At 33.8% G+C, this 15401-nt stretch overlaps 2 protein-coding genes across 2 annotated transcripts; both read left to right on the plus strand.

Annotated features, from left to right (window-relative positions):
* Positions 1-660: 660 nt before the first annotated feature.
* On the plus strand, positions 661-5086 carry LOC132052315 (protein C2-DOMAIN ABA-RELATED 4-like). Its single transcript, XM_059443804.1, has 4 exons — positions 661-823; positions 1600-1955; positions 4327-4422; positions 4522-5086. Exons 2-4 carry the CDS (start codon positions 1845-1847, stop codon positions 4810-4812), a joined length of 498 nt encoding a protein of 165 aa, XP_059299787.1. The 5' UTR covers positions 661-823; positions 1600-1844; the 3' UTR covers positions 4813-5086.
* A 1996-nt stretch (positions 5087-7082) lies between these two features.
* On the plus strand, positions 7083-13023 carry LOC132052316 (phosphomethylethanolamine N-methyltransferase-like). Its single transcript, XM_059443805.1, has 12 exons — positions 7083-7398; positions 7827-7942; positions 9131-9268; positions 9440-9577; positions 10318-10461; positions 10862-10972; positions 11063-11204; positions 11475-11755; positions 11979-12140; positions 12235-12288; positions 12562-12636; positions 12735-13023. Exons 1-12 carry the CDS (start codon positions 7371-7373, stop codon positions 12831-12833), a joined length of 1488 nt encoding a protein of 495 aa, XP_059299788.1. The 5' UTR covers positions 7083-7370; the 3' UTR covers positions 12834-13023.
* Positions 13024-15401: the final 2378 nt, after the last annotated feature.

Genomic DNA, 15401 nt, shown 5'->3' on the forward strand with positions numbered 1-15401 from the left:
TGATTTTCTATATCCCTTCATAAGTTTCTTAGTGAGGATATTGCGATACGGAAATACGCGTCTCTCGACATATCTGATAAGTTAGTTTTATTAAATATATACTTGTGACCAATTATTAAGATATTTAGACACACGAATCCATTGACAGTTGATTGACTCTAACTAAAGATAAGAATCTATCTATCTCGCCTATATTGGTGATATTACGTGCTTTTCTTTTATACTTTGATTATTTAATGCGGTAACTTTAATAGCTGTCAAACAATTGATACTTATACTCCTATAATATAATCAATCACGTGCATAAAAACACATGCACATATTGCATACATGTAACATAGAGATGAGAATTGTCCTAAAACGAGCAATTTACAAGGGAGGGGAGACTTAGTTAGCATTGTAACAATAGTATATTTTTTTCCTACTAGAAGGAGATTTTGTTCAAAGATGTTTCAGGTTTTCCCCTTCTACGTGACTTTAATTTCATTAATATTATTCGTTTTTTTAGAAATAATAAATTGAAAAAAACCATGAAAAGACCCTTAGGTGTGAGTATAAACATCGCCAAAATCGTTTGCCTAGTGGACTATAATTAAGCACACATCAAATCAAAACATGACTTTATAAGAACCACCATTCCTCATCAGCTACATATTTTCGAACTTTTTGCGGCCTTGACTTTTATTTCATACATTTTCATTTTGCATGTGAACTCCATATCCCCCAAGAAATACAACAATAGGCATTACCTTAACAACTTCCTATCTTTCTTCCTCCCGTAATTAGGCAGCGCTAGCTCCTCCATAAAGAAGATTATTTAAATGTAAGTATCAAATACTAACTTGATTTTACATATGAAAATGGAATTTTGTTGCCATCTTCTCCAAGTCAAGGAAATAATTGAAATTAAATCTCTTCTCTTTTCTTAATTTTTATTAGAAGTTTTGTCTGAATGGAATTGGATCTATAATTCAATTTAAATAAAAGAATAATTAGTCATTTCTTATGATACAAGGTTTCTTCCGCATGGTTTGTCCCTCGGTGGTGGTAGAGACGGAACCAGAAATTTCGACGATAAAATATAAATAAATATAAAAATGTAACACATGAGATTTTGAATCTCTCTTTCTCTTAAGTTAAAGGAATTTAAATCTTGTAGTATATGAATAAAAAATTTATTTTACTTATTTATAAAATATAATTTTTCGATTCCTTTATCTGCCTCCTATGTAAAATTATGTATGGGGAAATGCTTGCCGCCCTGTGCAGGCCTCAACAAGCCTTTGCTCTTCAATTTGTCCCTATGGGAAAGAAGTCAAAATTAATTTCATTTTCTGATCTTTGATTGCCTCGCAAAGTATATAGTTAATGTTGTAATTTGTTTTATTAATAAGAGCTGGATTACTTGGATCCCCCTTAATTTATCATCTGGTAATAAGAGCTGCATTATGTAATCTGTCTGAAGTGGATTAATACATTAATTTCTTCAATTCATACTAGTAAAATAATACTCTAAATTATGGGTGTTTTTCTAATACATGTAGTTGAGTATATATATTTTTTTTTGAATAACTCCTTGTCATTTCACATCTTTTGCAGATTCACTAGAGGAAGACTTTCACTTGGTGGGGAGGGTGTTAAGGAGAAAAAAGCAAAAAAATAAATATTTGACTTATCTTATTAATTAAGTAATTAGTGTATATAAGTAGGTTATACCACTAGTTTAATTATATAAAGAGGGGAGACTAGATTGTTTATGGTGTCAGCAAAGACGACACCACATTTATTATAATAATTATAATATAATAAATAAAACAGGAGAGGAGGGAATTCCAAAATCCTGAATGGACAATCTTTTGGGTCTTTTAAGGATAAAAATCAAGAGAGGTGTAAACCTCGCTGTACGTGATGTCCGCAGCAGTGATCCTTACGTTGTTGTCAAAATGGGTAAACAGGTTTGTCCACCATTCTTCTTTCTTTTTTACACTCTTGCTATTCTTTCAATTTTAATTAATTTGAGTTATGTTTTTTTTTGGCTTCTGAAAGGGGTATTTAAGATTCATATAGCCAATCCCAAATAGTTAGTTGTTGTCGTCGTATGTTGTTTGCGTTTGATTGTATCCAAATTTGGCCCTTTGACTGAATTTTCTTTCCCCCTTTTCTGCCTTTTTTTTTTTTTTTTTTTTTTGGTTATTCCTCTCTCAATGGGTGCATTTTGGATTTCTTTTTGTGGATGTTGGGTTGGTTGGATTTCTTCTGGTTATGGTTATTTATGAATCGCCTTTTTTTTTGCTTGAACTTATGGAATCATTGTTTGCATGGAGTTGTATTATATGATGCTTTGATCACCCATTGACTCTGTATTAACTGTTACTCTATGTTGTTTATGGTGGCGAACGTCATATCTTAAAGCAGAGGCGAATTTAGGTATAATTTTTGGGTCACATGGTCACTCGACTAAACTGATATATTATGTGTATAATTCTGAAAACATATCTAATATTAACTGAAGGAACACATTGTCAAGAGCACTGGTTAGGGGCTGTGTTTATTTCCTTTATTTCTAATTACCCAAGTCCCAAAAGCAAAAGAAATAAAAAAAACCCCACAGGCGCTAAGCTGCAACGAACCAAAGGCAAGGTGAACCCATCCTCTTGAAATCCTGGATTCGCCTCTACCTTTAAACTTTTGAGAAGAGATACCTTAATTTTTAAGTATGGAAGAGCGAGTACTTCCATACTTTTGAGAAGAGATACCTCCAATCCATTACTATGTGACATCTGAAGATATTACTTTTAAAGTCATTTATAGCAATTATATGAAGTGCTTAAAAAATCTGACCTTTTTTCCTATAGTTTTGATTTACATTAACGTTTCTGATGATGGCCTACATCATTAACTGGTTTGGTTGTGTTTCCACGTTCTTTTCTTGTTGAATCCCAGTTAAGATGGCCCTGTAAGTCATGACTTGTAAAAAGGGGATGTTGAATTCTATACAGTGTTCACACATTTCTATCCACCTTTAGTCTTTGTTTTCTAGAATGTGTGGCAGTCTAGACATGGGCTTTTAGTAATTGTACAAGACTAAGGACACCCCTGGAAGTATTCAGTGTGTTAGTTTCAGTCCCAAGTCCTTTTGGCCTTGGAGATTTTGAGAAGTTTGGTTCCATAAGAAGTGCTTGAATTTCGGAAAGTATATAATTGGATAAATGGGCTGGATGTAGTTTTTGTCTTTGTGCTGTAGCCAATTTGTGCAGGCCATAAGGAAAGCAGGAAAAGAGGTTTTTTTTTTTTTTTCTTTTTTTTTCTCTTTTTATGGATCTATGAAAATATACTGCTCAGTGAACTAGTAATTTTAGGTGATTGCTTTTAAAAACAAAAACTACGCCATAATTTTGCTCCTCTTGAATATATGCATTCTTTCAACTTCTGGACACTGCTATATAACTAACACATTGTTCTCTTATCTCACTCGTTAATTGTATGAGCCAATGATTGCCATTAAAGGCGAAAATCAGTTCGGAGCAGAATAGCTTCAGAGGTGTACATTACGTGGGTAGATAAATTATTTCACCCATAGTTGGCACTGCTCTACTCGGCTTATCTAGTAGAGTGCTTTTAGCTTTAATGTTTCTAGAGGATAAGTCCGTTAGTTTAAAAGTAGTAGTACTCCTGAGACAGGATAACAGATTGTATGATATTCTTTTCTCTAGCAAGGAAAATATGTTTGAAAGGTATATAGATGTAGTTTTAGCTTTCGGTATTTTAGTATATTGGGATTCAGAATGGTTTTAAAAGATTCAACTTTCTTTGTTGATGAAAATAAGTCTTTTCTTTTTCATGATGGTAAAAGATAGGGAGATGTTAAATTATTTCTAAAACTGTTATTGGACTTTCTACTTTCTAGAACTGCAGACTGCTTGCAACATAAGTCAGAAGTCCCTGCAGTTTTACATCCAAACCCGTTCATTTAGAATCCTGTGATCTTCCAAAAAGAGCAACTACAATTCTATTGAATACATGTTCTAAATTAAGTGTTGGAAGAAATTATTTATGTAATGCCCAGTTACTTTTATAAACGAAGGATTATATATCAGCTATTGTTGTAGTAAGGCATAACCAGAGCACGTGTAGCAATTTTTTTTAATCCAAGGCTCTGGATAATGTATCATTCTTATAAGTAGATTCACAAAATCTCAAACTGGATTGGGACATGCTAAGTAAATTGGAATATTGGGATATATTTGCAAATTCTTTCCTATTCTGTAGTCTTTATTAATATCTCGTGGCAACTTTGAACCTCCTACATCTACAATTTGAATGCAGAAACTGAAGACACGAGTTATAAAGAAGGATGTTAATCCTGAGTGGAATGAAGATCTGACCCTTTCTGTTTCAGATGCAAATCTTCCTGTTAAGCTGGTAAAGTTTATTGCTGCAGTAGAATAAGGTTCCTCTTCCAATAAGTTTTTTTTAGGAATGCTCTCAGATGATCCTTCACGCATTTATGTTTGCTTTCAGACTGTATACGATCATGATATGTTCAGCATGGATGACAAAATGGGAGATGCAGAATTTGATATCAAACCATTTTTAGATGCTCTGAAAATGAACTTAGATGGCCTCCCATGTGGCACAGTGATCACAAGAGCAACGCCGTGCAGGTCAAACTGTCTGTCTGAGGAGAGCAAAGTGGTATGGCAAGACAACAAAGTTGTGCAAGATATGTGCTTGAGATTGAGAAACGTGGAATGTGGAGAGGTTGAACTCGAACTTCAGTGGATCGACATTCCTGGCAGCAAGCGTTTATAGAATGCACAGGATATATGTATCCGGTAGCTGTTTTCTGTTGCCTATTGTAAGCTGGTTCGCCCCACATCCCTTCAACTCTTCTTGGATCTGATAATCGAGTTTGACTTATAGGCCAAGTTCGATGAATATGCCTTTGTACTCTGCAGCAATGCGCAGAAGGTTGTAGTTTAGTAGCTATATGTGATTTGAACATTTTATATTTTGTCTAGTAATTTGCTGGAATTGCTTTGGTTATATATATGGGTGCTAAAGAAAGATATAGTTAGTGTCATCATATACATAGTTATCTACACATACAGATATCTTGAAATTAGACAAGTTAAATACCTAAAAGATATGGAATCTAAGGAATACTACACCTTTGCTGTACATAAATGCAGTACAAGGTGTGATTTATTTTGGAAAGGAAGTGTGCATTAACCACAATTTCAAAAGTTAATTTATTGTGAAAGGATTAGAACATTTACATTCTAAAACTAATCTGTGTGGAATGTCTAATATTTTAGGGGGTGTTAGTATACGGAAAATAGTTGTGATCCAAATTCTGAGAAGTCTATCCATAAAATGCTGTCCAATTCTGTTCATTGGAGTTTGGACTGAGCCAAATAGCACCAATTATTGAACCCTTGTGTAGGCCTTTATTTTTATCCCACACACCTCCGATAAGCTGCTTTAATATGAATTTTTTAATACACCACTTTATATAAGCAGAAAGAAAAAGAATCACTTTCTTGAAGCTCATCTGCCTTTAATGTTAAAAATGTGGGCCAATGAACAAAAATTTATGGTAGATGAATGGCATGTACTACTATGTATAATGAATATAAGGTAGTTATACGGGTCGGATCTAGAGGGTTGATTACGGTTTACATACACAGATACACTCGAAAACTTTTATTCAGATCTTATATATAGAAATTTATTAAATTTATCTATGAATATTTAATTGTGAAATCAGTTAGTGTTACAGTATTAACTTGAAATCTATGTAGGAACCCATAAATTTCAGATTTTTAACCATCTCGTGGAAAGTAATTAAGGGCACAAATTATGCATATAAAGAGATTCCCAATTCGTGTATAATTTATGTCCAAAGGGTTGGTGTCTTGGACCCATCCAAAAGTTTCTTTATATCTTCTGCACGCCCTTACACATCCTGGAAGGGCCAGGCCGACATTAAAAAAGAGAATATTCCCCAAAATATAATGGAGTTTGTGAAGTTGTGATTGTGAAAACTGAAAATGAGGAAGAAAAGGACCCTGGTTTTTGTTGGTTTGTGAAATTTATCTTTTTTAATACTCAAAAGCATGAGTCATCAAGGGTGTCAGTGGACAGCTTGTTTTTATTGCCTTGCATTTTAAAGTTTGGATCCACACAAGAAATCAATAATGTCTTTTTTTCTACATTCAAATAATACAGTATGAGATGCCAATATTTGGACATATAGTAGGTTGATCTTTGGAATGCTCGATCTATCTTGCTATACAGGTTTCAGACTTTCTTTCAATTCGTTGCTATATACTTGTAATAAACACTCTTGCACAAACTTATAGACATCTCAAAATTTAATAACTTCTAATAGTACCAAAAATGACGTCTAATTATCTTTAAGGGATTTTAATAGTACTACCACGTGATCTAAACTAATTATTTCTTTGGGATTTGTGGCAGCACTAAGACTCTTGTGAAGAAGACAAAATAAAAAATCTCATGGTATTTTAAAAGGAAGTGAGAAATGATTAAAATCTAGATTAATGATAAAACTGCATGACTTTTTTGTCTTTGAAATGTGTACCCGAGAAAGGTAGCACACAATATAATATTCTCTTGATCCAATGTAAGGCTCTTAATCTAAAAAAAATAAAGCCACTAGGCTACCACTATATATAAAAAAAACAACGATCAAAAGAAAAGCAGATTAAATTCAAAATAAATATCACTCACGTATTCCCTGATAATAAAAAAACATAAGCGTGCTCATGAAAGCTAAAATTTACCCATTTTCAACCACATTGGCGGAATGAGCAATTTTGTTAAAAATAGTAAAAAATTAATATACTTGTATAAAAATATTTTTTTCATTTCAATTTATATGATGGTATTTGATTAGGCACAAAAAATATTTTTGGAAAGTAACAATTAGTGTCTGATTAATCAATTTAATACTTTTACGATGTTATTTTATTTGGCCAAAATTCCATGCTCATGAGAAAGCTAATATTTTTAACTTGTGAAAAATAACTTCCACAACTCCTTAGATAACATTCCTAAACCAATTTTTGTTGGTCGCTCTGTGTTGCGAAAAATATCAGCAGTTCTCTTTTCAATACATTTGTCGTCACCTATAAATAGGCAAAGCCACGGCTAAGCAACTTCATTAACATATTTTGGTTTAGGTGATGCAGCAGAGAGGTAGAATTAGTAATTGTAAATCAAGAACCTTTTCTAGATCTCGCATTGCTGTTGAAGGTTGTTAACCTTTTTAGCTAACTACCATAACTCTACCTCCAGTTTGTCCAATTGAAAAGATCACAAGATTCTAGTGAATTTTCACAACTATGGCTGCCACTGATGCTGCTCCTCCAGGTAATGAATGTTCTCAAATAACTTTAAAACTTTTACATGAGACAGTTGGAGGCATATTCAGGATTTAAAATCTACGAGTTCAATCATTTGAATTTATTTATGTTTAAAATTACGTGTTCAGGCTTATACTATTTATTGCAATTTTAGCGTGTTTTTTTTTTTTTTCAATGAAATTTATGCTTTGTTCGAAAGTACTGGATTGAAATGAACCTCGTGCTGGAACATTGCATCCGCCCCCTGCACAGAGTTCAACATGATATCAGAACATGTAAAAGTCGTGATTTGGAACTTTATCACAACCATCAACTAAAATAATTCTGTCTTTGGCTACCAAATATATCATACAGAATTTCACTTGTTGGTTTCTGGATTTTGTTTGAGTTGGAAATTTGCTACAATATTTTGATTATGAATGTGGTGGTGTGTAGGACAAGAGCGTGAGATTCAAAAGAGTTATTGGATGGAGCAAACTGCTGAACTCAATTTGGAGGCAATGATGCTGGACTCTGAAGCATCTGATCTTGATAAAGAGGATAGGCCTGAGGTATATGTTTCTGTTTCTTGCTGTATAGTAATTATTTCCATGTCCCTTGTTAATGTTATCGTTTCATACTTAACTGAGTGTGAAACCTTATTACTTTTGGTCAAATTCAAAATGGTGTCTCCCGTTTACCAAAAGTGTGGGGGTGCTTTGCTTGGGACCCCTCAATAGCAAGTCTTTTGTGGCACAAAGCCTGGATCAAGATTGGCTATCTATTACTTTCTCATGTTTGTTACTGCTAACTAGGGCCTTCTTTTTTATTAGATAAAGTGTTGTGGAATCGGGAATATATATCAATGGTTAACTAGCATACAATCACATGGAGCAAATAGAGAAGAAGAAATAACATAAGAATTTAACGAAGTTCGATCAAGCCTACAAGGAAATAGTTCATCAGATCCCTAGCCTACAGAGTCAATAGGACTAAAAAATAGACGAAACCATAACAGGACTCGGATTCAGGTTGTCTGACCGTGCTCTGATCACACTAGGATCATGCAACTTTCAGGGGTTGCTCTCTCAGGGGTTGCTCCGCAATCACGCACTGGTCACCCTGAACCTCTGGTACTAACACAGATTCTGATCTTTCTCCAATTTGGGTTGCATCACGAGCCTTTCAGGGTCGAGTCATAATTCGAATCCACTAGACTTCAAGACACAAAGTCAAGATAAAGGGTTTCTTTGTATGACTGTGCTAGCATTTCTGGTATCATGGAATACTAGTGCACTTTCTGAATTTTTATTTGATTGCTATGACCAAAGAAGTTGGGTCTGATAAAGGTTTAGTGTGTCTCACTTACTAATTTGATTCATAGTTGCCAAGCATTTTGCTGAGGCATTCAGCTTAGTTCTTAATTATATTTAGTCTTATTTTGAATACTTTATGCAGCTTATTTGCATTAGGAATTTGGGCTTCAATAATTAGAAGAGGGATTTTGATCCAAAACCAACTTATTTTGTCAAAGTTCAATGGTTATGCATGGCGGTCTTTGTTTTTAGTTTTAACTTATGTATTTTGCTTATTACAACCTCTCTTCTTTTGAAGGTTGAGAACCTTTGACTTCATTTTGTCCAAAAGGTTGTATTATCACATTTTGTTTTTGTTCATTTTGTGAAGTCACAGAGACTTGCTGTAAGAAAATATATTGACCTATCCACCCAAATATTTGGGATTTGTGAATTTTCATGTAGGTGCTCTCACTGCTTCCCTCATACGAAGGGAAATCCGTGTTGGAATTGGGTGCTGGTATTGGCCGTTTCACAGGGGACTTAGCCGAGAAGGCTGGGGAGGTTGTAGCGGTGGACTTTATTGAAGACGTGATTAAGAAGGTTTGTGGCATTTCCTATGGGACATTTGAATTTTCTGTTTCAGTTATATGAACGTGTGAATGAGCTGGTTCATAAGATTCACTTGTCGTTGCTTCATGCTAGATCAGTCGTGACAAATTTAGTGAATAGATTTTCATATACCTGCTTAACTATTAATTTGCTTCCTTGCAGAATGAAAACATCAACGGGCACCACAAGAATGTCAAGTTTATGTGTGCTGATGTGACTTCACCAGATTTGACTTTTTTACCTGAATCAGTGGACTTGATATTTTCTAACTGGCTACTGATGTATCTTTCCGACGAAGAGGTAATTTTTCCAGTTTTCCTTGCTTCCTGCATGGAAAGTTCAATAAGGTTGCACACAGTACAAAATTGATGACCAGTAAATTATTTGTAAGCTCAAATCTAGGAGGCAGGACATGATGCCTATGACATGGTCAGTATAAAATGAACAACACCTCAAAACTTATGTTCCTTCTAGGCGGACTTTTGTTAAAAGCCTATCTCAATAAGAGGATTGTGTAAAAGTCATGATTGGGCTAAAAAGGAAGTATGACACTAGACACATATGATACTATACTATGTCAATGACATATGATATTTGAATTGACATGATTGATCAATATCATTTTAGTCTCATGTCCGATAACTTCTGTCGCAGTGTCTGCATCTAACATGTGACATGCATATATCATCATCAAAATGTAGCCTCTGTGCCAGATCATGCTTGCAGTAGGGTGGCTGAAAACAGAATAATGTTCAATAGGTTATAACCTCTAATCTATCCACCACCACCCAAATTTCTGGAACTGGAACGAATCATCCCTGTAGAGAACTGGAGAATTTGTGTAAAGTTTTCCCAACAAGCCTACATTTTACAATCATTATACTACTTTCCAAATGTAGATAGGAACATCTACTATGGATGATGATTCTGGTAAAATGAACTTCTTAGGATCTCCCTTTCTCTTCATATATTTGTCTTGAATTTCCTATTAGACGGATTACTAGTTAACATTTTAAACTGCTTTTCCCCCTTTTTTTCAGGTTCAGGACCTTGCAGAGAGAATGGTCAAATGGTTGAAAGTTGGTGGCTATATACTTTTTAGAGAGACATGCTTCCATCAATCAGGAGACCACAAGGGAAAGAACAACCCAACCCACTATCGAGAGCCTAGATTTTATACAAAGGTCATCTTATAAAGTGTTTTCCATTTACACTCAAAAATTACCGCATGCGTGACTAGAGTTTTACATTAATTCTATGTGTATGTTGATCTTTTGTTTTTTTTCTTTTCCCAGTAAAATTTCCTGAAAAGAAAACATTCTTTGCGGAAATCCTTTATAAACAAATTTCTTTCTGTAAATTTATGAAGAATTTCACAATAAGTTTCTAGCTGTGATAAGTGCGTGAAAAGTTAAAGGATGAGCACTTAATACCAGTTTGTATAGTAATGGTTTCATTCAAGTCCTTGCTTTATGACAGCAAAAGATCACTCCAAAAACAATAGTCACGTGCTTTTTCTTAGCTCAACTTAAACTGCTTGAATCTGCTGTTTGATTTTCTTCTTCTGATTGTAATTTAATGCAGGTTTTCCAAGAATGTAATTCAAAGGATGGTGCTGGAAAATCATATGAACTTTCTCTCATCGGATATAAGTGCATTGAAACTTATGTAAGAAACAAAAAGAATCAAAATGAGGTATAACTTTGCTGTCATCATTACCCTATTGGTTAGATATTATTCACCTGACAAGTAAATCAATGTGTTCTTGCTGTTTGCAAATTGCAGATTTGCTCGATATGGCAGAAGGTTCGTTCTGAGGATGACAGGGGATTCCAGCATTTCTTGGACACTGTTCAGTACAAGTCCAATGGCATACTGCGATATGAACGAGTCTTTGGGCAAGGCTTTGTGAGCACAGGAGGAATCGGTAAGCCTCTTGGATTACACCACTTTCTCTATTCAATTCCCCAACTCCATTTATGTCGCTTCATGCAATATGCTATAGAATCCTTAATTATGTCAGTGAACCTGAAGCTTACTTAAGATAGTTTCTTTCTTTGAATTATCATTCTGGTGAGGGCTTACGCACCTGTTCTCAGGACATATCCGCCTGCAAGTTCTCTTCTTTCCACAAAACAGTAATTTAGTCCAAGCAGTTATCTAATATTCTATACTATTCTGTACTTTTTTTGAACAGACACCACCAAAGAATTTGTTGCCATGATGGATCTTCAGCCTGGCGAAAAAGTCCTTGATGTTGGCTGTGGCATTGGTGGAGGCGACTTTTACATGGCTGAGAAGTATGATGTTCATGTTGTCGGCATTGATCTGTCAGTTAACATGATCTCATTGGCTTTCGAACGTGCTATTGGTCGCAAATGCGCAGTTGAATTTGAGGTTGCTGATTGCACCGAGAAAACATATCCTGAAGGATCATTCGATGTGATATACAGCCGGGACACTATCCTGCACATCCAGGTAATTAATTAGCAGGCTGCTACACAGTATCTCATTTCATTTTCTTGGTTATTGTGCACCTGCTCTAAAAGTTATCGTATGTTTTACTCATCTTGTTTTGGTACATAGACCTTCAAAGTACCATACAGTATCTCCAGTGTGAATAGTTTGATAGCATCTTCAACATTACATTGCCACAATTCTTTCTTGGCCTAAAGGTTGAATAATTATTGAGTCTTTGCAGGACAAACCTGCATTATTCAGATCCTTCTATAAGTGGCTGAAGCCTGGAGGCAGAGTCCTCATAAGTGATTATTGCAAAAAGGCAGGACCAGCATCAGAAGAATTTGCAGCATATATCAAACAGAGAGGTTATGATTTGCATGATGTCGAAGCATATGGACAGGTACACATTTATCCCATACAATTAATGTGCCTCAATTCTCTTCTCTGCTAGTGTTTTTCACTGACAGGGCTACTTTTATAATTGCACAATTTAGATGCTCAGAGATGCTGGCTTCAATGAAGTTGTTGCTGAGGATCGAACTGAACAGGTGCGTGTTCTGTTTAGATTTTTCTTTCTTTATTTCAGATTTAAGTTATATAGACCGATAGTATAGATATATTTTACACTATTTGTGTAGTTTAACTTGTGGTCCGATTAGTTATCTTTGTTGCGAGGTTATTAATTACTCGGATGTTTATCATAGTTACCTGATTTTGTAAATAGGTTGGCATCACATTTGAACTTAAAACTCTTATTCTGTCACGTGCTTTGCTTGGAAGACACTGATACAAACCTAAAATGTCTATTACTTGCATTGCAGTTCATGAACGTTCTCCAGAAAGAGTTAGATATTGTGGAGAAGGATAGAGAGTCATTTATCCAGGAGTTTTCTGAAGTGAGTGTGTTGTCATATATTCTGCACCCTCTTTGAAATGTATATGTTATTTTATGTAAGATCTCATCTCATTTTGTTTCTGATTTTGGACTTTACAGCAAGACTACAATGATATAGTTGGAGGTTGGAAGGCCAAATTAATCAGGACTTCATCCGGTGAACAGAGATGGGGTTTGTTCATTGCCAAGAAGAAGTGATCATGAATGTCACGATATTCCGTGTTAATTTATGCAATCAAATCTGAATTGTCCTATGTTATATCATTATCTAGTACCTGCCTTTAGGCATGATTCATTATGTGCTGTTTGATTGAATCTTATTCTTCAAGTATAACATTTATGTATTGGTCCTCTCTTGGAGAAAGAACTCTTTTTAATTCGACTGCTATTCGTGCCGGCATATTTAATGAAAATCATTTTTCTAGCAAACTCACCCATACTGATAAAACTTATCTTAATATTTCGTTCATTAAGAGCCTGTTTGGATGAACTTTATGCCTATAATTTGCGAACAATTTATGCTCCAAAAAAAAAATAAGTTGGATTCTTTAGATAAGATAAATCAAGTGAATTAATTATTTTTTTTGAAACTTATTTTTAAGACAAAATGACTTTAAACTGGCCAGTCAAACACTCAAAAAAGTTGAAAACAGCTTATAAGCAACTTATAAGCCAATCCAAACGGGCTCTAAAGTAGCAGCTTTTTGGGAAAATTTTCTCTTTAACTATTCCAAAGATAGATAGTGTGACATCAAAGCAATTTGTTTTGTGACCGCGTATGAACTTTTAAAGAGAAGGGGACAAATCTCCCTTGTCCTTTCCAGTACAATTCTTTGTAGGGTCTATTAAAACTTTGCTTTCTTTTTTTATTATTTGCTTGTTCAAAATTCTGGGTCGTCCAAAACTTAATTTAAGAGGTGAGCATTGCCTAAGGCGAAAAACAACTCAATTCCTCCATCAATAATATATATACATTTAAGAGTTATTTTAAGTGTTATCTCGCATGTCCTAATCTGAACATTTGAAGCGTGAACAATAGGGGTGTCAATGGGACGGTTCGGTCGGTTTATTTTTAAAAAATTATATCATCCCAATTTTTCGGTTGTTTTATTTTGTATAACCAAAATTAGACTTTTCAAAACCGTCCCACTATCTCGGTTTTTCTTCTATATCGGTACGGTTCGGTTAATTTTCGGTTATTTTAATTTTAAAGTTCACCTAAAAATACACCTTTATTAAAATGTAACGACGCAGGCCTCCACAAACCTATTTGGAGGAGACCATCAAATAAAACTTCTATTTATTTCTTCTGAAATATTTAATGTAAATGCTATTAAAAAATTATATAAAGTAATTAAACTGAAATGTGTTATATCAAGTAGCAAGAAAACAACGATAGCATCATCACGACGTGAATCCCTCACTGATTGACTAGGGATAAGAGTAAATGGCCAAAGACAGCAATGTTGATCAATTGAGCCAAAAAAATATCAGCTTATAGGCCACAGAAACCACAAGTTGAATTTGATACATATATGTCCAGTGGCCAAAATCCTTTTTTATATTTGAAACATAATTTATAAAATATATTTTATATATTCAATTTAACATATTTGTAAATATAAAATATATTTCATACATGTAAAGCTATTCGGTTCGGTTCGGGATTTTTTCGGTTTCTTTAATAAATTAAAAAGACCACCCTAATTGTTCGGGACGGTTTTAAGCTTAAATAAAAAACCACGGTTTTATTGAAAAAACACTATAAATCGATTCGGTATGGTTAGGTTAGGTCGGTATGAAATCTTCATAAAATCTTTTACCTATGATGACATATCCTGCAATATAATCGTATATTCTTGTAAAATTTACACCTCTATAATACTCTTTCATAAATTTCAATTGACTTCTATTATTTGTCACTTTCGTTGCTGGTTATTTATTTTCTTAAAAGAAAAAATACTAATATTATTTTGATGTCATATAGCCACATACAGAGATAGAATTTCTAAGATAATTAACCGTTGGTCTAGGATTTTGACCTAATATATTGACTTTTAAATACACCGATTTTGACAAAGAATACTACATCAAGCATGCTTAGTAAATATTTTTCATTGAACGACCTGCGTATATTTGTATTTTGTTTAGATAAATTTTTTCATCTCGTAAGGCTCTAAGTTCAAAGCAAATTATGTGAGACAATTATTGATTCATTGATTATTATTCATATGCCATATGAAATCTTACGTTTGAGAATTTAAATTTAAATACTTTTCCTTTAATAACATTAAAAAAATAGGATGACATTTGGCTATAACAATCAAATAATTTTCAATCAAACATTGTTATATATATATATATATATATATATATATATATATATATATGTATGTATAACAATCAATCGCTACAAAAGGCGAAAAAAAATCAAGAGAAAAAAGGCTATTATAAAAAGGTTTGACTCTAATTATTATATTGAGAACTAGTCATACATAACATTCGTCGAAACTCAAAAGTGTGAGTAAAATCACCCATCAATTTTAATCTCGAAATGCATATATAATTTGATTATGAGACCGCTATTTAAAACATCACTCAGTGGACAAAAATTTACAAATGTACACACTTCACATCAACTTCAAAAATGCGGTATCTAAAGTTTTATATGGTTATATGGTTGAAGTGCATGCACAATACCTGGAGTTTAGTCTTTTTTTTTTTTAATTTTTTTTTAACTTCAAACGCATATGATTAAAGTATTTA

This window comes from Lycium ferocissimum, chromosome 4 (assembly GCF_029784015.1).
Source record: "Lycium ferocissimum isolate CSIRO_LF1 chromosome 4, AGI_CSIRO_Lferr_CH_V1, whole genome shotgun sequence".
Classification (NCBI taxonomy): Eukaryota; Viridiplantae; Streptophyta; class Magnoliopsida; order Solanales; family Solanaceae; genus Lycium; species Lycium ferocissimum.